The sequence below is a fragment of the Sinocyclocheilus grahami genome, unplaced genomic scaffold (assembly GCF_001515645.1).
Source record: "Sinocyclocheilus grahami isolate Dianchi unplaced genomic scaffold, SAMN03320097.WGS_v1.1 scaffold119.1, whole genome shotgun sequence".
Taxonomy (NCBI): domain Eukaryota; kingdom Metazoa; phylum Chordata; class Actinopteri; order Cypriniformes; family Cyprinidae; genus Sinocyclocheilus; species Sinocyclocheilus grahami.
The window spans coordinates 681,786-707,112 of record NW_015505298.1 but is presented as its reverse complement, the minus strand read 5'-3'; the positions used below and the strand labels follow the sequence as shown (position 1 = coordinate 707,112).

Sequence of the window (25,327 nt, the reverse complement as noted above, 5' to 3'; positions counted from 1 at the left end):
CTAAAACTTATCCATGTGGGGAAAAAAATAGCACAAAAACTTTATATGTGCTAAATGAGTTCGCAGTATCTCTGCACAGCTCAAAGACCAATGAATAAATACATACTACAGACATTAATAATATAAATTCTTTTTAATATCATTATCAGGTCATGAGGCATAATTATGAAACAAGTATTACACTGTATCCGAGCCCAATTAACACAAAGAGTCTTTAGGAAAAAGTGGAACAGAACAGCAGAATACCATTTAAACATCTGAACACAGTTCATAATTAAGCCTCATATGACAGAGGCTCAAAACAAGTGCTAATACATCTCCAACCCAACATGACATGATATGTAATGCCCTAGACCCTGTGTGGAAATTCAATTGAACTAAATTAAGTTTGTTACGTCATTACTGTAAACCTGGTATTACCACATTATTAGAATTCAGTCCTTTCAGATCTACAAAAAGTCCTGAGAAAAGAGGCTTATGAGTAACAATGGGTCAGCTGCAAACTGCTAATACCGTAAACTCATGGTGATTTGTCATGAGGCAGCTTGATGTTGTACAAATAAAAAACACAACCTGCTGCAAATACATCAAGGGTGGGAACGTCTGTTAAAGAAATGTAAACGTGTTAACATGCTGGTGATGGGGGTTAGTGACGGGTTATTTAAACGAGTGCTGATGTCCGTCAAATATGTAAAAAAATAAAAAATAAAATAAAAGGATGGGTAAACATATTTATGAGACACTTTCGAAATTTAATAGACATAGGGCAGAAACATGGACTGAAAAAATATGATGCTATTTATTAGTGTAAGAAACACCTCTAGATGGGATGTCCTGGGTGCAGGAGTGAAAAAAAGAGAAAATCTACTGGAATGAAACAAAGAGAGAGAGCAGCCCATCATACTGCAGAGACTCTTTCCAATGCTAGGACACAGCCGAACAGCTGCAACATCTAAAAAAACAAAAATGAATTAAAATTAAAATAAATTTGATATAGTCTGGTCAGTAAAATATATAGAGTATAGTGTCCCCATGTCCTCAGTTCAGCTGTACTCACAGAATCAGCTGCAGTGTCTCATTCGTCTGCGGCAGACATCCCTTTCACTGGATCCTTCACTCGCATCTATAGTAGAAAAAAGAATTTCAGACTTGTCGATATTGGATTATAAATATTGGAATATTTAATTATACATGCTCATTTTACTTTTACTATTAATAACGTAAAACTGTTAAATGTAATCTTTAGCAAACTTCCAACTGAATATTATTTTTCATACTGTACATTATAATACTGCCTAAATGCACTTGCACTCATATTGACTGATTTTAGTGAAGTGTTTTAATTATTTGGGCACAAACAGTAAAAATCCTAATATCTACTATTTATCAATAATTAATCACAACATTAAATTAATTATCAGCTTATGTCTGTCAAATATGTAAAAAAAAATTTAATAAAAGGATGGGTAAACATATTTATGAGACACTTTCAAAGTGTCAAACTTTAATCAGCCAAACTTTAATATTGGTGAATCCCTAAATTAAATACAGATTAAATATCTCCACTGACAAATAATCTTTAACGCATCAGTTTTATTTTTTTTAGTAGTTTTTAAGATTTTAGTTTTCTTATTTCTTTTTTACATTTTTTATTTCGGTTTTAATTTGAGTAATTTTAATACTTCAACTTATTTTATTTCAGTAGGTTGCCAAGGCCACATTTTTAATTTTCATTTAAATGTTTAAAGTTTTTCATTAATTATTAAAATTTTATTTAAGCTGTATTTCAATGAACAATAGTTCATTTAATAGTTTTAGTTAACGGTAACACTGTACTGCTCTAATTCTAAAACCAGTGACCAGTATAAATAATTTCTTTAAACCATCTTCACTCTGTTCAATTATTATAAAAAATAAAACAGTTGTTGAACTCACGTTATCAAGTTCTTTCTGCGTCGTCTCCTCCATGCGGCGGATGTCCTCCATGGTCAGATTGATCCATCGGTCTAACCAGCAGAAGAGCTGCCTGTGGAAGCTGGTGAACAGGCGCTTCTCTTGCTGAAGTAAAAGCAAACAAACATTCATGCTTCACAAGTCACTGCATTAAAAACAGACTAACACACAAACACCAAGCCCTCTAATAAACTGAACAAACACAAACTGTTTATCTTTCTAAACCACACCTCTATGACATCTTAATGGACATTCTGTTGACATAAAAAGTGAGTCAAACTGAACACAGCATGAGGTTATTTATAGTTGTATACCTTGTGAATGAAATTCTCCACTTTATTCTGCAAGCCAAACCACTTGAACTTGACAGTGACTAGTTTATAGGCACACATATGAGGGCAGTCCGTCTTCTGAGGAAGTTCTTTCTGCAACAAACACGATCAACTCCTCTACAAAAATGCTGGAGATATTGATCTAAAAACAATTCATGAAACCATACACACCTTCCAGTCAGGTCCTAATGGCCCTCTACCAGTCTTCTGTGATTTAAATGTGGCTGGATCCTCGTCTGGTTTGTAGTCCTGTGAAGTAAATCAAAATGTCAGCATGTCTCAAAGTTTGATCATGCATCTAAAGTAAAAAATCCGTTTTCCTTACCTTAGTGTCCACCTGAGACCTGTCAGCAATGTCGATGTGCACCACCTCAACCTTCTTCCACTGTTCGGGGTCAAGCTTATGGACCTTAAAAAAACAAAACAGAAAGGAGACGGTTAGTTTATAAGATTCTCACAGCTGCTTGCAATTCAATATCGGTTTCTCTCACATTGTGGTGCTGCGTAATTAAATTATTATGTGCATTTATCTGCATAATGTCGGCTGTCTACTCACATTGTCCTGATCACCGAGGTCAGGCTTGTGCCACGTCTCAATCATGACTAGAAAATTGTCCTTCATGTACTCATTCTATAAAAACACACACAATACATTTGATACACAGACACACTACTGTTCAAAAGTCTGGGGTCTGTAAGATTTTTTTCAAAGAAATCATTACTTTTATTAGGCAGGGATGCATTACACTGATCAAAGGTCACAGTAAAAACATTTATAATGTTACAAAGGATTTCTATTTTAAATTAATGCTATTTTTTGGAATTTTCTCTCAAACTGAAAAAAAAGTACCATGTTTGAACAAGAATAAGCGGCACACATGTTTCCAACACTGATAAGAAGAAATGTTTCTTGAGCACCAAATCAGCATATGAGAACGATTTCTGAAGGATCGTGTGACACTGAAGACTGGAGTAATGATACTGAAAATTCAGCTTTGCCATCACAGGAATAAATTACATTTTAAAGTATATCCAAATGGAAAACATTTTAAATTGTAATAATATTTTACAATAATAAGGTTATTACTTTATCTTTGATCAAATAAATGCAGCCTTGGTGCCATCACAGGAATAAATTACATTTTAAAGTATATCCAAATGGAAAACATTTATTTTAAATTGTAATAATATTTTACAATAATAAGGTTATTACTTTATCTTTGATCAAATAAATGCAGCCTTGGTAAGAATAAGAGACTTTCAAAAACATTTTAAAAAAATCTTTCCGACCCCAAACTTTTAAAGGGCATTGTATATACAAGAATACAGCCTGATAAATAAGAATAAAATGTTGATTATTAATATTATTATTAATAGTAACATGAATATAAAAAGGTTTATGTAATTACACACAGGTGTCTCATACACTCACCGTAAGAACTGGAGTGAATGATTGATGATGTAGGGAACACATGAAAAATAGGAAAAACACAGTTGTGAATTTCGTCATTCCTATGAGTTCTGCGTTTAATAGATCAGTCATGTATGAATGTACAGTTGTTGTATATTCAGTAAAGCTGTGCTATTGTGGCCGGTACCTGTGCGACAGTAAGGATAAGCATTCCAGGCCTTCTCATGGATACTCAGGGCAGATGAAGGGGCCAGTAACCGTACAAATGTTGGCACTTTACTGCATAAAACAGAGAGTTTGAGAATCACAGAGAAAAACTGTGAAATACAGACTATGACCAATTTTCAGCTTGTCGACACCACATGAGATGACACTTACAAAAAAATGCTAATACCATGGTACTACGATACAGACCACAGTACTTAATAGTTAATATTTCATTCCTATGAGTTCTGCGTTTAATAGATCAGTCATGTATGAATGTACAGTTGTTGTATATTCAGTAAAGCTGTGCTATTGTGGCCGGTACCTGTGCGACAGTAAGGATAAGCATTCCAGGCCTTCTCATGGATACTCAGGGCAGATGAAGGGGCCAGTAACCGTACAAAAGTTGGCACTTTACTGCATAAAACAGAGAGTTTGAGAATCACAGAGAAAAACTGTGAAATACAGACTATGACCAATTTTCAGCTTGTCGATACAACATGAGATGACACTTACAAAAAAATGCTAATACCATGGTACTACGATACAGACCACAGTACTTAATAGTTAATATTATTATTATTACCTCTGCAAGTGGTAGATCTTGTGTGTGTACTGTCCTTTCTCTCCATCCTCCTTCTCGTAGGGCTCGTTTTTCAGGACCTCCACCCCTTCTCCACCGCCCGTCTCATTCTTACTGGCCTCTGCCACGGAGTACAGCTGACCCACCTGGTACTGCAGATGAGAGAATAATGTTAACTTTACTTGGTCATATCATATGCAAATTACAGTATAACACACGTCTTAATGACAAACAAAAACACATTGAAAGTGAGTGTATTCTGCCAAGTTGTGCATTTGCATATCAAGGCTGCGTACGGTGCTGAGAGCTGATTCAACATCTGCATAGACAAATAGCCATATACAGGCTGGTGTGCCATAAACAAATGGACACAATTATAGAGGAAGTGTTCAAACCCTATAAACTGATGATAGAAAAGAGGGAAACTGCTTGTAGCAAATGTATGTGCATCTCTAGTTCTCCAACTCTGACCAGCTTCTGCCCAACACAGTAGGAGTAGAAAAATATTTTAGTAGTTTTGAGACTTCGGATACAAATTCGAAACATTTTATTCAAATTCTAGCTGCGAAAATCAACCGATAATTTTAATGTTATGACATAAAACCGATAAAATGTTAAAAATCCATACCATTTTTACATAAATATAAAACACTAAAAACAATCAATTTTAAATGCTACATATGAATTTATGAAGACATTGAAATTATAATGTACAGTATGAAAAAGGGAAAAGTTCTGGCTAATTCTAAGTCGATAATTCTTTTTTACATAATGAGTCTGACTAATAATTGATAAATGGTAGATATTAAAATGTACACTATTTGTGTAGATGACGGCAATAAGTCAAATATAAAAATAGACAAAATATGCACGCACAATTAAATATCCAACATCGATTATACTGATTAAAAGAAACTCAAATATCGACCGATAAGTGATATTAAGATACTGAAATACTGTGCAGTCAAAAGCTTCATTTAATTTTTCGTAATTACACTTGTTTTCATTAAACCAGTATAAATGACTGACTTCCATACAGAAATGAGTCATGCAGCTCCCAGCAGCCCCTGCCCTCTGTCTGCATCTACACTCGGTATGTCTACAAAACCACAATGTAACATGCTTCCTGTTTCAGCTGGTTGGGTACTAGTTCAATTCTCCATCAGTCTGTATTATTTCATTTAGCAGACACTTTTATCCAAAGCGACTTACAAATGTATATTGTAACATTATTATATATGTATATTATTATATGGTCTTTTGCGCAGGTGAACAGGAAGGAATGCAACTACACATGCCAAACCTTTACTGCTGTTTATCCAAGAACAACTGACTTTAACAATGATTTCTTATCCAAACACAACAGATACAGAAAAAGATATTCAAATATTCAGGGTAAAAACAGACCAGCCAACATCAACAAATACTGCAACAAGGAGGGCAAGAAATGACAGGGACAAAACAAATTCAGCCTTTGTTTAGTAAGCTGGAGCAAAGATGGTACACTTGATAAAGTCTGATAAGCTCGGTCTCGGGTTACAATTAGTTACAGTCTGTCCTTGTCCACTATATACAGGCCTTCAGTTAACTAGGCCACTTTCCCACAAACCTCAGACTGTTTGTTTCAATTCATCATTTTAACGTCTAAACTGTCCGGCCCATCAGAAGAAACTGGGCGGAGGCTGGAAAACTGGAATAACAGAAGAATTATGCCAAAAAAACATCCATAAGCCTCAAGACGGAAAAAACATATGTTTGAGTTATTTCAGAATAAACAAATTGAAATAGTAGCCTACAAAGTTTGTGCAATTACAATTATTTAAATTGAACGTTGAAAGATAATATTGATTATGTTCTATTCTGTAATGTTAATATAAATCATACACTGTCAGAACAAAAAGGTTGCATTTTATGCATGCAGCACCCATTCACTGGCAGTCCCTAATGACAGTACAAAATACTGCACCAAATCAAAAGTTCAAACGTTACAAATAAGTTAGAATATTAATGTTGTAATACTGGTCGCACTAATATAAAAATGTGATGATATATGCTACAAAAAAGTGACAATTTTGAAATACGTTGATGGTTGTATTTTTTAGTATTTGATCTCAGTATTCCTATCAATGTTGTATAAGGGTTTTTTTATGCATAATAGTAACCCTAGAATGTGATCAAACAGTTTAAAATAGCTGGGCTAAGATATATAACAATTTTTATGACTGCAGAAATGTTAATTCAGTATATACATGATCCCACCGGTTACAATTGTGACTGATCATTAAATACAAATTTTCACACACTTAATTTTCCAAAAATAAAATTATATATATATATATATTGATTATTTCAAAGGGTTTACATAATGACGCATCATTTGGATATTTTCATGTCTGGGAAAAACTTGGGATTAAGCGGGTTAAAATGTGTTTTAAACATAAAGTTAAGTGGTTTTCATTACCCATTTTACTCTTAGTCATTTATTAATTTAATACATTTCATAATTTTAAAGTTTAGTGCAGAAGTATCGAATCGGTATCGATATCACCGATACTGCCTTGAAAAATATCGGTATGGTATCGAAAACAAAACAAGGGGTATCACCCATGACACGTGACCGGCGGAAGGGTAGCATGTGACAATCACATTATACTTACGTTACCTGCAGTTTGTAACTTCAAAAAAGGTATGCTTTTTTCCCCTCTCATTTCGTAAAGCAAATGAACTGAGGACTCATTACAGGAATATAAATAATATAATCCGAAATAGGACTATAGATTATTTTACATAACTTAATTAACACCGATAAAACCATCCAGAATTCATTAGTCAAAAATCAACAAAAGTCCACTTCATTAGGCAGCAGTCGGTGAAAGTTACCAAACAATCGCCCTTAAGTTTAAATTCAGCGCGAGATCAAAACTTCAGCTCAGTTAATTCATGAAACACTTACAATTCCTTTATCAACATGTTCTCTCCTTCTGCTCCGCGTGCCCCACATTCAAGCTATCCTAAAGAGAGTTGATTCTTCGACTCTTCGGTCCACCCCACTCTCACCCGTTTCGGTTCAAGTTCCTGGATTTCTCATTTCTTTCAATTCATTTCCTGAAAGATGTCGCCAGGAGCGCCGCGTCGTCACGGCAACCACACCCACTAGCAGGAAAACCGGAGCAGGAGCCAATCTGATTGGCCAAGAGCCGCACATAGAACCTTGCGCCACACCCGGTCAGATATTTAACACGCTCAAACGCCACACAGCTTTACAGAACTGTGACTCCGATTCCTCATTGATGTCAGGTAGATGTTCTTGTTCCGCTGGTTTTACACTTAGGGTAAGACTACAACAGGAGGGATTTGGGCGTGAAGGTGTTTTTGCATGTCCTGTCCCAGACTTGACTTTCCAGTCAGTGTGACGATCGTTAGATAACTAGTCATTCCACGTGAATTTATGTTCAGCACGTGTGTGTCTTGAAATGTAGTTCTACTCATCTTCTGTATTGGTCTTAATATAGTGGATCAAATATTAAACTTGCAATTTATAAACATGGAAATCTTAGTATACAGTTACTGAGATGAAAACTGGGAGTCTCTGAGAGTTTCTGGGAGCTTCTTCATTTTTAGTTTCTCTCTCTCTCTCTAGCTCTCAGCTTAAAATATTTCATCCTATTACAACAAGATATTATATGTGACCCTGGACCACAAAATCAGTCATAAGGGTCAATGTTTGGAAATTGAGATTTATGTGTATATATATATATATATATATATATATATATATATATATATATATATACAGTATATATATATATATATACACAGTGTGTGTGTGTGTATATATATATATATATATACATACCCTTAAATTAATCCTGTTTGGTTCCATCCTGACAGTCAAGTGTCCTTTTATAGAAATACCTATTTAAATTAGAACATAAGTATATATTTTATTTATATATATATATATATATTGAATAAAAGGTAACAGCTCAAAAGGTTAGCAAGTCTCCGGACTGACTTACTGAAACTGCAGATCAAAAGCAGTTCATAATGTCAGATTGTTATTTTGGTTTATGCATTAGCAGAAAAAAATGCAAAAAATATTTCAACAAATTCATCTGTTTTTATTTATTTTCACATATCTGATATTTTGTTGGGACATGTATTCAAAAAAGTTGCTATATAGTGATAGAATGAAGAAAACCAAAAGCCAAATACAGTAAAATGCACAAAACTCACAAAAAAAGAGAAGAAAATAGAGAAACATTATGTACACTCATAATTGAAAACACAAACTACAGAGTAGAAAAAATCAACAAGATAATCATAAAAAGACACTAAAAATACAATACAGAGAGAAAACATTGGTGTTAAAGCTGATCTTTCCCACTTTTCTTCGCTCTTACGGTGTATGGGCATTTTCCACACTCATACACGTTCAATGGGGTATTATAAATCAACTTTTAAAACCAAAAAAAATGTGATTGTGACTTGAGAAAATAATGAAAATTTAAGGTACGGCAGTGAGAAAAAGTGCTACTTCTCTCATTCTGAGAGCAAATGGGTTCACTCTCACATTCATTATGCTTAGTACAGTACTGCTTTAGATTGGAATTCACTTGCAATATCCAGGCATGTTCAAGCCAGCAAATGCAGTCCATCCAGGACTCGCCTCTAGCCTCAGCTTTGACAAAATATTCACAAAAAAGTGTGACAGACGATAAGTGGATGTTGCTGGGTGGATCTGACATGTTCCTCTTCAGGGGGGTCATAAAGGAAGGTCACATTTATGGCCACTGTTGAGAAGATCCTCATCCAGGATCTCATACATCTGTGTTTGTCTCTCAGTTATGGAAAAACAAATCATTTCATATAAGTTTACAGTGAAAATACTGTTAAAGTAAGCGAGGTTGTGACTTAACCCTAACATCTTCAAATCAATGTTTTGCTGAGAAATATAAGTGATCTACAAAAACACATGAACTACATCAACACTGGAATCAAGAAAAATGTTATTTGATTCACAAGTTATTTGATTGATTTTACATAATTTTTCACACTTTTCTGAAAGTACCCATCTGTCATGCAACATGTCAGTCTAAAATACCCAATTTCGCTCAATTATATGTAGTTACCACATTTTGTCTTTCATAGGGCACAATACTGGCCTGAAACCCATTATAAGCTACAAATATGAGGGTCTTCCAAAGGGATTGTCGTCAAGCATGTCTCAAAAGTCTCCCTTTTTTAATCGCTATGAATTCAATTCAAGTCCTTATCACCACAAGGTTGAGTAGCCAACTAAATTCTGTAATTGGTTTCTGTATCGTTCATCTTGACCAACGCAGAAACCTTCTTGCTTTTCTATTCTAGTAAGCACCGTAGTTAAATGGTAACCAGACCAGAAATCATGAGAACATACACAAACATCTTGTATTTTGTATGGCTAACATGGTTTTCATGTATGTATGAGGTTGGAATAGAACACATATACTTTGCAATGGCTAACGTGAGCACCTCTGTAATTATGAAATCTGTAGTGCAAGATTTATATACGATAATGGCATCTAATCTCTTTACCGAGAGTACACTGTGTCTCATTTTATACCCCTCAACGCACAAAGCAAAGCAAGAAGGGATCATATTGCAGGTGAATACATCTGATATGAATTATTACTCTAAAAGTGAAACACCCTGAATAATTGTTCGAGTCAATACAATGAAAAAACACTTAACAAGTGAAGCTCAACCAGTAGTACTGCATGGGTAAGTGGTATAGGGTACGGTACGATTGGTGTGGAATAGTATTGCTGGTGAAGATCAGTCACTCTTGATTGAAATGTGAGGCTAATCCCCAAAATACCACCTTAATCAAAACCTTTTAGACCCACATGGCTTCTACAACCTTCTGAATGGACTGATATGCACAAAATGCATCATCTCACATTTAGATGTACTGAATCTGCATGCCAAAGCAAATAATAGCACTATTCTCATACTAAAATTGTGTTTAGGTTACATTAGCCTCAGGTGCCATGTCCGAAAGTCCTTTAAAATCAGCCCAGTTCAGAAAAAGCTGCAGTTTCATGCTCATGCTGTCCAAAGCATGCTGGTACTGTATATGATGTATGAGATTAAAATCTGCCCACTTCAAATTAAAACCCATACTGGACAGATAACAAGCAGAATTATTCTGCTTGAAGGTAGTTTGTCAGTTTGTCATATTCAAACCACAATGAAGGGTCCTCATCTCGCTTTTCAGCAGCTTTATTAGCTGAGAGCAACGTAAAGTGTTCATAGTGATTTAAAATCAGTTCGCAGAAAATGTTTGAAAGAAGCTTGGCAACAAAATGAACACTAGTGACGAAGTAATACTCTGTTCAGGAAGCGTCATCAGGCTTCCTCACACCTGAGAGAATTTCACTGATTCTGCTTCGTCTTTTGTATCGTCGTGTTGTGAAATTCAAAAATCAAGGGAAAATCGTGAGGAAAAAAGGGGCTTGCTCTTCTTTCTTGTCAGGCAGTATATAAAGTCTTGATGTTCGTGTCTGTTTCAAGGACAAGGGCATAATTTTTTTCCTAGACCTGGCTTTCACAGTGTCCAATCAGTCCATTGCGTGTAAACGTGTGTTTTTGTGTGGCACGTTGTGAGACTCTTGGTTGCTTTGGCTGTATTTTGTGCCTGTTTGTTGGTATGTGCCTGTTGGGAAAATATGAGTGTGTGTCAGACAGAAGGAGGAATCAGGGAGGTGTTTATCACTCTTCTTGTGACCTTCAGTTCTCTTCTTTTATTTCCCAACCTCCTTCTTCCTGCTCTCTATGCTAGCTGCTGTCATTTGTGCATTGCAGTTAGACAAAGGCCTCGGGGGTTGTGCTGTTGTTGATCTGGACATAGATCTTGGGGTCTTCCTCGCGCTCCTGCTTCTCTCGGCGCAGCCGCCTGCCGTAACACAGAAGATAACTGGGCAGGCAGAATCCCAGCATGCTCAAGACCAGTAACCCCACGTTAACCTAAGCAGAAAAACATTAAAGCTTAGAGATGAGCAAGCACAAATTTGAAGTAAAACAGATTATCAAAAAAGAAAAAAGTGGCAGGCAGATCTGGATGCAAGCTTGTAGTTGACTGTAAGAAAGGGGCAGAGTTTAAGTGGGCAAAATGATTGCAGAAGTCCGGAATACGTCACCAGAGAGGAGTCTGACAGTTCACTGGAAGATCGAGTTAAAGGGTTAGTTCACCCAAAAATGAAAATTAGTCCATAAATTACTCGCCCTCAAGCCATCCGAGGTGAATATGACTTTCTTCTTTCAGACGAATCCAGTCGGAGGTATATTAAAAATTGTCTTTGATCTTTCAAGCTGTTTCATGGTACTCAGTGGTTGTTGCATGCATCAGTCCAAAAGAAGTTAAATAAAAAGCGCCCATCCATAAAAAAAGTGTCTCACATGGCTCCGGGGGGGGGGGTGAACAAAGGCCTTCTGTAGCGAATTGATGCGTTTTTGTAAGAAAAATATCCATATTCAAAACGTAATAATCACTTTAATGTAGCTTGTGCTCACTGTTGTACACTGGAAGCAGCTCTGGGAGGATGACCTCTGAGGTCAGTGCTGCGCATGCGCCGGTGAGTCTCGTGAAAACCATCGTTTGTTAACAGGAGCAAAGGAAGCAAATTTTCCTTACTTTAGAAAAGGAAAACCAGGCTCCTCTTGGCGTATATCGAAATCCTCTGACATTCTTCTTTACAAATCCTTGTTTTGTACTTCTAATTAGTGACTGTTGTTTTGTTTTGATCTCTCCCTTGCGCTTCCCTGTGCATCACTTCTGAGCGGCGCATGCGCAAAGCTGTCCTCACATGTCATTGATGTCAGTGAGCGCAAGCTACATTAAAGTGATTATTACGTTTTGAATATGGATATTTTTCTTACAAAAACACATCGATTCGCTACAGAAGGCCTTTGTTAACCCCCCGGAGCCGTGTGAGACACTTTTTCTTAATGGATGGGTGCTTTTTATTGAACTTGTTTTGGACTGAAGCATGCAACACCCGCTGAGTGCCATGAAATAGCTTGAAAGATCAAAGACAATTTTTAATATAACTCCGACTGGATTCGTCTGAAAGAAGAAAGTCATATACACCTAGGATGACTTGAGGGCTAGTAATTTATGGACTAATTTTCATTTTTGGGTGAACTAACCCTTTAAGATGTTTTGATTTAAACTATGGGTTCAAAAAAATGTTAAGCATATACACGGGTGAACAACAGATTTACATAAATTTACATTTTATGCCAACCTGAAGCATGGAAATAACGAAGTATTCGACATAAGGGGTGACCCTTTGGTAAAATATGAACAATCAGACATCATATGTGATTGACCACTGATCTGAATATTTGTCCCTCTGAATGTCTGTGCTTATATTTATTATACGTTTATGGTGCCTTTTTGAAGCCTGGCCACTATATGCTATGGAAGCCCATTTCCGCCACAGACAAAAAAATTATTATATCACAATTCTGACTTTTTTCAGAACTGTGAGATATAAACTCAGAATAGCGAGATTTAAATTCAGAATTCTGAGGGGGAAAAAAATTCAGAACTGCAAGATGAGATATAAACTCGTAATTCTGAGAAGAAAAGTCCAAATTGAGAGGCGTAAACTTGCTATTGTGAGAATTGTGAGTTTCAATTCGCAATTACCTTTTTTATGTTTTATTCTGTGGCGGCAACAGAATTGCAATATGTGAATTCAGAATTCTGAGAAAAAAGTCAAAATTGCTAGATAAAAACAGAGAATTGTGAGAGAGAAAAAAGTCAGAATGCTGGGTTTATATTTTGCACTTCTGAAAATGTTGCCAGTGTTACTCCACCTTTATTACATGGATGAAAGAAAATGAAGGTAAATAAATTAGGACAGAATTTTCATTTGTGGATGAACTATCTCTTTAAATATTAGTAACAGACTGTCTGCTCACCCAGAGTGGATCTCCATCCAGTGGGCCCATCATGGCCATGAAGAGAGGCTGTTGCAGCAATGCAAAAAGTGCGCTAATGAGGGACTGCATTCCCGTCAGACTGCCGAACTGAGAAGATGGGTACCTGCGCCCATAAAAAACATTGTTCTTTAATCATGTTTAAAAGCAACATCAGTCAACACCCAAAACACAAAGCCATACTCACACAGCTGCATACAAGCCGCCAACGGCAGAGTGGATGAAGCCTCTCACAATGGTGTGCAACACAAAAGACAAAATCTAGGAGGAAAACAAAAAACCAAGGTTACTCAGTTCTTCCCCAAAACAAAAGCAAAAACAACCCTACTTTTTGTAATGCATAAATAATGACAAGCTAGCTTTTAAACAAAGTCACTGTGGGGCGCTGTTGCGCTACTACATCCCAATCTATCCGCTGCTGTAACGTGAGTGGCTCTGCACCACTTTCTCTCCCATTGGGTACTTTTATTATCATGTGGGCAACAAGACTGATGTTTTGCCCTCAGTTACCTGTAGATGAAGATTGGGCACCAGGCAGATCAACCCAAAGCCGACCAGCAGCAAATTAGTGAAGGTGAATGCGCAGGTGGCATTGCTGATCTTCTGGATCTGCCTGTCACGTTTTTTTGGCTGAGTAGGATCCCTGAAGGAAAAGCCATAAGTGCATTACACAGATGCAATGCCACATTAAGCTTGTAATCAAATAATAATTACAGATTGGACTGGTTGGCGGTAAGTGTCAAAATGATGCATTAGATAGCAGGATGCTCATCGTTGCACTCACTTTGCAACTTGTTTCTCATTTTCGTCCTCACACTCTTTGAGCCTCCAGTCCATGATGTAACCGATCACGGGGGCCGTCAAGAGACACAGCAACTGTAGCACCCCGAAGATAGATGTGTATGTGCTCACTAAGAGAGAAATAAAGTTGCGTTTTAACATTGTTTTAAGGGTCATTACATCAAAAGTGGTTCATTTTGGCAAAAAAAAATAATTCCAGCTTTTATGATGTGCTACTGTAATACAGATATTTTGAACATACGCTACCATTCAAAAGTTTAAAGTCAGTAAAATGGTAAATCACTAATAAGTAAAAACGTGGACAAAATTGTAAAAGTAAATAATTAGTAAGGCACCTAATGTCAAATTAGACTGACAATATATTAATGTATTTATATATTAAACATAATACAATTATAAATTATACATAAAAAATACTACAAATAATTAAAATGTATCAATATGGCTTGAGATGGACCAATGAAATGTATTAACACTTAAACATTATTTTTCTCATAGAATGTAAAATATCAGAAATGTACAGCCTTCAAAAATGGAAAAGACACCCATTTCTTAGAATGACCCATGACTTGTTCCTATGAAGGTTAGGTGGACAGATCAATGATTGGATGGACATTAAACTGTGCGCACTGATTTAGATGCATCACATCAATCTCTAACCACCAAGGGCCGGGTTAATGCTTTTACATGACAACATGAATCAATGTCAAATGAAGGTGGAAGAGGAGGTGGAGGAAGAAGGAGGTAGAAACATGGGGGGGGGGAGTGAATCAAGAATGCATCTAATTTTGGCTGCAGTCTTACCCATTTCCATCCTCTCCACTGAAAAAACACACCAAGCAGCATGACAGAAGAGAGTGCAAACAGAGAACAAGAGACAGACAGCAAGGAATTAGCAATGTGAACCTGCTGTGGCCATTCGACTACATATTAAACACATGATTAATAGTGTTAGGCAGCCAATCACTGCATGTGACATCAGAGAGCATTTAAGAAGAAAGCTGTAAGAGGAATAGACTAGAGTGCAACAGTGCTTTTTAAAAACTTTTTAATGGAATTTATTTCCCATGATTTTCTCCATAGGCATCTCAAAGCCATGAAAATTTTTAATGTACTGCAAAAATTCTGAAAATATTCAGATATTAATTTATTTAATTATAAGTGATTATATATATACATAATGTATATAATTTATACATATTTAAAAATAAATATTTAAAATTTTCAAAATATAAAATATTCAGATCATTTCAAATATAAGTAGATATAGAATTATATAAATGTATATATATATATATATAAATTAGCTAATTCTGTTATCATAAAAATCTAAATCTATATGGAGAAAATGAATGGGACCTTTACTTCGGAAAACCAACTGTTGCAGACTGTTCCATAGGTGACATTTAGCATTTGAGCAACAGAAACAGCTATTAGCCTGAAGCATCAGACAACTTGTTTGGCAGCATGATATGAGTATTTGTCAAACACACATACCTTTGCTTAGGTCTCCATATGCAAGCGACTCCAGAATATTGTTCATGGCCCCCATGTAGAAGATGAGACGGAGCTGAGTCACACACATTGTGATGAGGCTGAGCATGAATATGGGGCTAAAGATGCTCTGCATGAAGGACTGGGCTGAAAAACACATTCAGTAAAATCATTATCAAGAACAATCATTTTCATTATGCCAAATTTAATTGGCTTCTTAGTTATATTTCAGAATTGTACACTGTGATTGGACGACCATATATGCCAACACCTTTAACTATGCACATATTCTTACTGCCATACCATTTCCAAAAGCATCTTTACATGGAAAACCACTGTGAGCTTGATCATTGCAATTTATGCAGGATGCTTCAATGCCTTTAAAAATTGCAAAAGCATGTAGGGTCAACGGGGTCCTGTTCACATGGAAAGTAATTCTGCAGGTGTTTGGATGGCCAGGCAACACTTCAATGCCTGGCACAGTAACACAGAGGCCGGGGGGTCTGGGTTTGTTAATAATCCACTAATTTGAGTGCCATAAATGCACACTGCCGCCCACTGACCAGCACTAGACAGGCCTTTACGGTGCTCGTTACCTGGTACACTGGGAATCTGACCTCAACGCACCTGATATGCTCTGGAACATATGCACACACACAAACAAACTACCTCATTATTTCTCGTAATACACAAACACACACACACTTTCCAGCCGCTGCAGTGAGTCAGACAGTAATTGACTGCGGTAATGGAAACACAGGGTGGTGAAGGCATTAGCGCTCTATGGATGACAGTTAGACGGGATCAGCATCAGTCTCTCTTTCTCAAACATCTCCAGCTGCGTCTCTAAAACAGCTCCTCGGTGCTATCTGCCCTCTCCCTTGTCGCCTTCTCCACCCCTGCCAATTTTAGCCCCAGACGTACGCCAGTGCCATGGGTCCTCCAAGAACGCAGTCTGAATTGATTGCACGGTCCGTTTACTACAAAAGAGCCAAACCCGGAGCCCCGTCGAGTGTTGCAAAGCCCCAAAAAATGTGCCGGTAGGGAGTGAGGGCACTTTTGCAGTATTCTGACAAGTTTGAGATGAATTTGGAATAATTGCATGGCGCAGATTTGGGTTAGTAGAAGCAAAGTGCAAACGCAGCATGTGCCTGCAGCCTCAAGTGGTTTGGCAACCTCCAGATGTCAGAAACCGGGTGTAAAGCTAATGAAGGAATCCCCATGCACAATAAAGGGGATTTACTGAGGACCGTTCATTAACACCACCCCCTGTCTGCTCGAATATTCCCTGCATGTCTGGACGCCAAGGGGCGCGCAGTGAGGGGGAAGATGCTGTACAGTGGCGAGGGCCAAGTCTCTCTGTGTTCTGTCCAGTTCTTTCTGAAATATGCATCAATTCCGGATTACATAAGTCACTTCAATTTGATGAACTAGGACTTTGTTCAACACATTAAAACAATGGAAATAAATTAGATTTGGTAATTCAATTACCACTATTCTGCCTTCAATCAAATTGCATTACAGATAACTTTGAATTACTTGGCAGCTGGCCCTCATGTCACCTGCTCATTGGTATGATTCTTCAGGAAAGTTCTGCAACATACTTTGGTTAAAATTCCTAATTGGTCGTCACTTCAATTTGATGAACTAGGACTTTGTTCAACACATTAAAACAATGGAAATAAATTAGATTTGGTAATTCAATTACCACTATTCTGCCTTCAATCAAATTGCATTACAGATAACTTTGAATTACTTGGCAGCTGGCCCTCATGTCACCTGCTCATTGGTATGATTCTTCAGGGTCTTCATGAAAGTTCTGCAACATACTTTGGTTAAAATTCCTCAATGGTCATGTAAAACAACACCCTTTTCACCTTGTCAAAAACAGCTCTGTTCACAGCCACCCGTTTTGGTGCATGTCTCTTTAAATGATAATGAGCTACTGCTCACCCCTCCCCTCTCTTCCGGTTTTTGTTTATTCACAAAGCCACTAGAAGGCAAGCCTGCAACCTTTAGCCAAAAAAACAAAATGGCTAATGCTAACGCTTCCGGTTTGCCAGTACGTGGGAAAGGAGACCAGAAGCCATTTTTTTTAATGGATGTCAATGGAGGAGAGGCTTCTCTACGCTGAATAAACAGCTTTTTAGAGGAAAAAGCTTATAATTTAATGATTCGACAGCCTATCAGCTAATCTCCAACATGTTTTACACTAAGCAATACTTTTGGATTAAACTATTTTTAAAGTTTACACCGAAAAAAATGCCGTTTTATAAGAGAAGTCACTAACTTTTTGCGACAGGTGGGATTCAGCTTACGGCATTTCTCATTCATTCCTATGGTATCCGGAAACGGCGATTGAGTGTCGCACAGCTGACCGAAATTCAATAACGTCAAGGCTGTAATCTGATTGGTTATTAAGGCACACGTGATCCAAGTTGACCGTTGCGCTTTCTCCAATAGTAATACAAACCCTCTCATCTCCCTATAGTAAGACAATCTCTGGTTTATTCGGTGTCACGTTAATATCAAAAACAAAACTAATCCACTGCGTCCTCAGTGCCTCTGATTTCGGGAAACAAATTAAGACTCTTATGTTCACTTTTGCATCCGATGTCCCCTTTAAAACGGAACCTGAATGACACATACAGTTTTATTTGATAAAAAATATTTTGATATTAAAAAATTTTTTATAATGTTTTTATTATTTATCTTTGAAAAATATTTTATCAGCAAATCAATATGAATGATTTGAAATTAATTAAACTGAAAAATTAACATGAATTTTTTTCAATAAAAGTTTTTGGTGCACTTCAGGACATCTGACCTGACCAATCTGACTGAATTTTGAATATCTCTTACTCATTTTCATAACTTTTATTTGTTTTAAAATTTCCTAAAACTTAAAAATCAATATCCTTAAACTTTTATTTCAAGGTTTCAGATTGTTCAGATCATCAGAAATAAGTCTGGTCAATACAAAACATGTCAGTATGAACGATACTTACATTCCTCCTTAGACTTGCACTGGACCTCCAGATCAACGGTGGACAGGCAGAGTTTATTGCCCTCTTGGGTGGCCAGCTGTTGTGGATTGTTCTTCATTGAGTTGCCAACACTCAATCTCCTACCAACAGTGGTCACCTGCCTGTAGAACTGTTTCCCTGTGATCTTATGGTCAAAGCCCAGCCAGCTGAACTTGATCTTCACACTGTTAAAGAGACAAGGTTGAGCGTGAGACAATCAGTGAATTACATTCCATCAGAACCTTCAATAAATGGATACAGCAAACAAAATCAAGTTTTTCCAAAAATGTTTTTACTTAACCCAAGACACGCTATTGATCAAAAGTTTGAGGTCTGTAAGACTTTTTTTAATGTTTTTGAAAGAAGTCTATTATGCTCATTAAGGCTGCATTTATTTAATTAAAAATACAGTATTGTGAAATAACATGAAATATTATTGTAAATTAACAACTGTTTTTATTTGAATATTTTTTTAAATGTAATTTATTCCTGTGATGGCAAAGCTGAATTTTCATCAGTCATTACTCCAGTCTTCAGTGTCACATGATCCTTCAGAAATCATTCTAATATTCTGATTTGCTGCTCAAGAAACATTTCTTCTTATTATCAATGTTGAAAATGGTTGTGATGCTTAATATTTTTGTGGAAACCGTGATGCATTTTTTTCAGGATTCTTATGAATGGAAAGATCAAAAGAACAGCATTTATTTCAAACATAAATCTTTTGTAACATTATAAATGTCTTTACTGTCACTCTTGATCAATTTAATGCACCCTAGCTCAATAAATGTACAAATTCCCAGCAATGCACAGACACACTGAACCACATACGTGTAATCCATATCCTCAGGTCCTGGGAAGGGCTCGAGTGGCCAGTTGAAGAAGCAGTTGATGAAGACCAGGCCGGCACAGCCAGCCCACACCAGGAGGATGGTGATGAAGGCAACACCAAGGTCATAGATCACCTTATAGAGCAACAATCATCATCATTATTACAGAATTAAGATCGGCTTATTAATTAAGTCTAACCTGGGACTCAGATTTACCTTTATTCCTGGGAAGGTGACAGCGGATGAGGCATACGAGCCAATCATGAGTGCGATGAAAGTGGAGCGGAGATCACCAAACATGTTGGGAAGCTACGGAAGAGATAAACAGGGGATATCAAAAATTCTTCATGTGCGTTAAAAAATGTTTGAACTTTTTTTAGAGACTGTACTTGGGCCCAGTGCCCATCATGAGTACGAAAGGCAAAATATATTTATACATATTGTGAACATAATATACAAGCCATGAGCAAAACAAACACAGAAATCTTGTAACAGGATCCACTGTAAATGACAAAACGTCAAATATAGCAAAAGGTATGAAAGTAAACATTATATCAGGGTAACAGTGATATTCTTTGATGGGAGCAACATGTAGGTGGGGGGACATCGTTTGAAAGGCAACTGGATGGTGTGAATATTTTTAGCAGAGTGAGAAAGTGTGAGGGACACTGGAGAAGCTTGCATAATGCTGTTGCCTTTAAGCTGGGCGGAGGAGTACAGCACTGGCTGTTCTAAACTGCACTGTCAGACACCACTGAGAAAATACAGAAGAAGGAAGTGAGCCTGAACGCCTAAGGTATCTGAGAAGGAAATGAGGCAGAGAGAGCAACAGTAAATTCTTCATTAGTATCAATAGTATGCAGTGTATATTTCAATGATCAATAGTATTCAAGAGAATATTCTTAAAGATCATTAATGTACAGTACTCTTGAATATTTTATTTAATTACTATTAATTTAATTATTCTTAAGTTCATTTTATTATAATTTGTTAGTTCTTTTTTTATTAATTTATTTTAAAAAAAGTTAATTTAATTTAATTTAGAATCAGAATCAGAATGAGATTCTTTGTTTGTATTCTTAAAGAAACAAAGAATTTGTCTTGGCGAGGGAAGCTTCCAGTACACACACACACACACAAAACAAGACACAGATTATGAAAATAAAATAGGATTTGATAAAAATGCATTCAATTAATAATTAATATAATTTCATAAAATAATGTAATTAATCAATATTAATTCTATATAATTTAATATATAATTATTTTTTTAAAATATTGTTTAATAATTTTATTCACTTATTTTATTTTTGATTTTATTTAATTATTTTTTTATTTTGTTGTACATTTTTACATTTTTAATGATGTTTTTGTCATTACGTGCAAAAAAAGGATTTTTAAAGCGTTAAAATGTTCCATGAAGTCCCTTATTGTGGTCAGCCTGCATAATGTAAACTAATTGGCAGAATGCTGTTTAAAATAGTTTCAGATTGGGTATAGTATGCCACAGGGTATACTATTTTCTAGGTATTTTCTCCGTATATACAAATCCTCCATCTATGTCCCACCTGTTGACAGCTGATAGCATCTGTATATTGCATTTCCTCCAAAACACACAGTTCAACATCAACACAGATTTTCTAAGAACTCTCTGGACATCTTCCACTTCCCTCTTACTTCCCAGTCCAAAAGCTTGTTAAAGACAAGAGTGAAGGAAAGCTCTCTGTTGGAACCCAACCCAGACGTCACTCACTGCCTCTAATTGGAGTAAAGGTAAACTCAGAGCCAAAACATCCCAGATGACACTTACAATAACTCTCACACACCCAGCGGCCCTAGCAGCCACATTGTGCCTGTGGCTGGAGAGGCTGTGTAAGAACGGTTTTTGGCTAATGGACTTTGAACAGAACCAAAGATGAACAGAGCGCCACATGATGGGCCTGTCAGACAGAGAGTAATGGCTATTTTCTTGGAGTTGAGTAACATAAGTACCCAGAGACTGTTTCAACAACACTATGTTCTCCTGCTTTCACAGACAGTCACCAGCCACAGGCGGTCACGTGATGTCAGACTCAAAGAGACCTTGAAAAAAAGGCCCTTTTACTGACACTACTTATCTTGTATTATAACTCTAGCACCACTCTGTCTTCACTTGCTTGTTCTGCAATGAAATTGACTGGGGATGGAAACAAAACGTTAAAAGCTGGTGACAAACACTGATAGACTCCAAGTAAAGCAATACATTCTATATTACATCAATAAGGCCAGAAGAATCCACTGAGACAAAACAGTCCCAAAGTCATTGCCACTAGAACAGAAAAAACACAAATGTCACTGTAGTTTAAAACAATGGAAACCGTACAGGCTTACAATAACAATTATCTGCCACAACAAAAAAGTTATCATTATATCCCTAAATTTTACATAAATACTACATCATTTCTAATCTGATGGCCCCTGTGAGGCATGCACATTAGATACACTAACATTGAAATGTTTAGGTTCAGTCAGATATGAATACTTATTCACACTCAAAAAAATACTGGGTTGTTTTTTCCAGTTTTGGGTAGTTTTTGTGTAACCCAGCCACTGTGGGTTAGTGGCTGGGTCACTCTCACTGACAGCTGAAACCATACACCTCTCCCCCTCCCTCAGACAAAAAACCCAGCACGGGGTTACTTCAACCCAGCTGTTGAGTTACAGTCGGAACACAGGCTTTTTGCATCCTCTTCAGGATTGAGCAGTTCTCAGAAGTTCTTATATTCTTCAGTGAAAATAAGGTTTGTATATTTCATCTATAAAGTCTTTACTGGGACAAGATGTCAGTCAGCTTGCATAACATAAACTGATTTTATTATGATTACTGATATGATTATTATTATTATTATTATTTGTTATAATATGCATCAAAAAAATATATTGTATGCGCTCCAAAAAGATAACCAGTCCATTCTCATGTGCGTAAATCAAGAAAAATTTGATCAGCCAAAAAACAAAAACGTCTGCACACTGAAAGACACAATTAGACCAAGGCAAGGGTCTATCACAAAAATTACTTTAATTTAACATATATAGGGTGACAAAAGTGCAAAAAAGAGAAAAGTGTCTTAAAAACAGACCAAAGAGCAGACGTTTCAACTCATGCTTTCTTCAGTGCTCATGTTACAAACAGCAACACCACTCTACTTTAACACAATTACAAATTATTACCAGCTGAGCTCAATCAATAGGTAATTACAAGAAAAAAAAAGATTTTTTTTTTATATATATATTATTATTACAAAAACAAGCAAGGTCCATCTCTTCATTCAGTCCAGTAGGGGTTAACGATTTCAGCTCAAAAATCCAAAAAGCCTCTCTTTGTAATAGTTTTTTTGTCACATTTACCCCCTCTCCTATGTGGCAGAATCCTCTCAATGACCAGGAACTTGAGATCCAAAAGAGAATGCTTAGCGGACTCAAAATGACGAAAAACTGGAGAAGAGTAATCTTGTCTCCTAATGGCACTTGTTATATTGTTATAATATTGAATTCATTTATTTTCCAACCCATTTTAGGTCAGCAATATAGTAATTTTTAAACAATAGTTGAGTTAAATAAAACAACCCAGCATGTTGGGTCAAACATTTAACCCAACCAGCTGGGTCAAAATAACCCAGCATGTGTTCTGTCTAATATTTAACCAGCGCTGGGTTGCAAAAAACCCAGAAATGTTGTTTTTTTCAACCCAGCATTTTTTAGAGTGCAGTAAGGACACATTAAATTAATCAAAAATAACATTAAAGACATTTATAATGTTGCAAGAAATCTATTTTAAAAAATGCTGCTCTTTTGAACTTTCTATTCAACATTGATAATAAGAAGAAATTCTCAATGTTTTCAACATAGATTATAACATTACTATAACATAATAACACCAAACAATAACTTTCTTAAGCATCAAATCAGCATATTAGTATGATTTCTGAAGGATCAAGTGACACTAAAGACTGGAATAATGACTGCTGAAAATGTTGCATTGCATCACAATTGTAATAATATTTCACAATATTACGGAACATAAGTGACTTCTTTCAAAAACATTCAAAAATCCTACCCCAATTTTTGAACAGTTTATTAGAAAAAACAGTGATATTGTGTCAATTTAATCATTGGGTGTTTCAACTATAGGCACAGGGTTATCTGAACTTGCATTATAAGTTGTTTAAACTGAGTGCTATTTTTAGCCTTGAGCTTCCCAGAAGCAGATTTAATTTGGGATTGATGTGAAGTCACTAGGTGTAATACTTGATTGATTTGTTTAAATACAAGGGAAAATCTGAAGTGCCCGAGTTGAGTTGTCCCACTCTAAAAGAGACCTGTCAAAAAAACTGATTGATATGTTGGGGTTTTGTTGGAAAACAAATCAATGAATGTTTTAATGAGAAATCACACCCATCGTCATTATGAATTTGGCTTACTCTTCCCCGTTTTTTCAACATATGGCCACAGAAAGCTGTCAAATCCTTTTTCCAGCTCTCTCTCTCTCTGTGTGTGTGTGTGTGAGGAAGGATGGTGAGTCATTGTAAATGGTTCGGGGGGAGGGGGATGAAGTGGCTAAATCATACTTGCTACCATGAGAGAATGACAATAAGAGAGAGGAAATGAAAACAGGGACAGAAGTGAAAGAAATACTCTTCAAGGCAAGCCAGTGAAAGCTAGTACAGGCTGGCCATATCCTGACATTGCAAAGTCCAAATATAACTGCCAGAGGGTCACAGATAGTCTGTCTGTCAGTAATATTCATGTTACTTAATATGCACTTGATTATTATTTGTTCCACATTTAGCTGTCTGGTTGGCCTTCGTACATTTACAGTAGATAAAAATAAAAATAAAACGTTCACACCTCGTTTCGAGAGTTTGGACATACGGCAGTTTGAACGACATGAATAGCTTGTCTCTGATAACGACGGCTTGAGTGTTGTTTAATTTAATAATGTTTTCTGAAGTCTACATGCTCTTATTCCACCATTATAAGCCATTTTTCTATTCTCGTCCTCACATGACTCGGCATCCTAAAGAAATGGGTTATAAATGGATTGAAGGCACACACACACACAAAAAAAAACAGCATTAGTGCATCAGAGAGAGAGAGAGTGAGAGACAGAGCTGAGATAAAAAGAAACAGGATATCCCCAATTTTATAGCTTAGAGGTAGCTATTTTATATATTTAATTCCTTAAAAAATTGATAATTTATGTCAAACAGTAAGAGTATAATTTATGTCATACTGCGCAATAAGAGTATAGAGCTATAAAATTAATATGGATTAAATACTAATACTAATTTACTGGTTGCTAGAGTGTTCTGGGTTGAAAAAAAAATAAATTTTCTTTATCATTGCTTGTTTTGTTTTTTTAGTAAAAATGCTGTAACATTCCTAAAATGAGATAGATTTACTTAAAATGTTAAATTGTGTAGGATAATAAGATGTTTCAGATAATATATCTATATTTATTTTAACAAATTGGTAAACAGGTTTTAATGGTTTAAAGAGCAAAACAATCAAACATCTGAGGTTGTGTTGGGAAGGATTTAATAAGATTGCTTGTCACAGAGCCAGTGGGACGGCAGACAGTGATAGACACAGAGCTAAAACAGGATAAAAGATTGAGGTCAGAGAGTGAATCAGGTGGCTATAGGAGGAGGCTAAAGGGGTGGGGG

General features: G+C 36.3%; 2 protein-coding genes across 3 annotated transcripts in view; both read right to left on the bottom strand.

Moving 5' to 3' along the window:
- Positions 1 to 696: 696 nt before the first annotated feature.
- On the bottom strand, positions 697 to 4,674 carry LOC107589742 (phosphatidylinositol transfer protein alpha isoform-like; the record flags this gene model as incomplete). The annotated part of the gene is made up of 10 exons (XM_016278264.1): positions 697 to 952; positions 1,058 to 1,123; positions 1,936 to 2,058; positions 2,268 to 2,378; positions 2,457 to 2,534; positions 2,611 to 2,694; positions 2,842 to 2,916; positions 3,718 to 3,725; positions 4,226 to 4,317; positions 4,487 to 4,674. Coding segments are annotated over 9 exons (807 nt in total), but the record flags the coding sequence as incomplete, so codon positions are not given.
- A 4,180-nt stretch (positions 4,675 to 8,854) lies between these two features.
- Positions 8,855 to 25,327, bottom strand: part of LOC107589710 (large neutral amino acids transporter small subunit 4-like) — a 27,267-nt gene continuing 10,794 nt past the window's right edge. The window contains exons 6-15 of one of the 2 annotated variants that reach the window (XM_016278209.1): positions 19,839 to 19,931; positions 19,624 to 19,757; positions 18,775 to 18,977; positions 15,770 to 15,913; positions 15,077 to 15,094; positions 14,256 to 14,382; positions 13,982 to 14,114; positions 13,659 to 13,732; positions 13,454 to 13,577; positions 8,855 to 11,491 (exon numbers count right to left, since the gene is read on the bottom strand). In XM_016278209.1, the coding sequence (XP_016133695.1) occupies positions 11,330 to 11,491; positions 13,454 to 13,577; positions 13,659 to 13,732; positions 13,982 to 14,114; positions 14,256 to 14,382; positions 15,077 to 15,094; positions 15,770 to 15,913; positions 18,775 to 18,977; positions 19,624 to 19,757; positions 19,839 to 19,931 (1,212 nt within the window). In that variant the 3' untranslated portion in view covers positions 8,855 to 11,329. The remainder of the gene's footprint in view (positions 11,492 to 13,453; positions 13,578 to 13,658; positions 13,733 to 13,981; positions 14,115 to 14,255; positions 14,383 to 15,076; positions 15,095 to 15,769; positions 15,914 to 18,774; positions 18,978 to 19,623; positions 19,758 to 19,838; positions 19,932 to 25,327) is intronic. The other variant, XM_016278210.1, reaches the window with a different exon arrangement.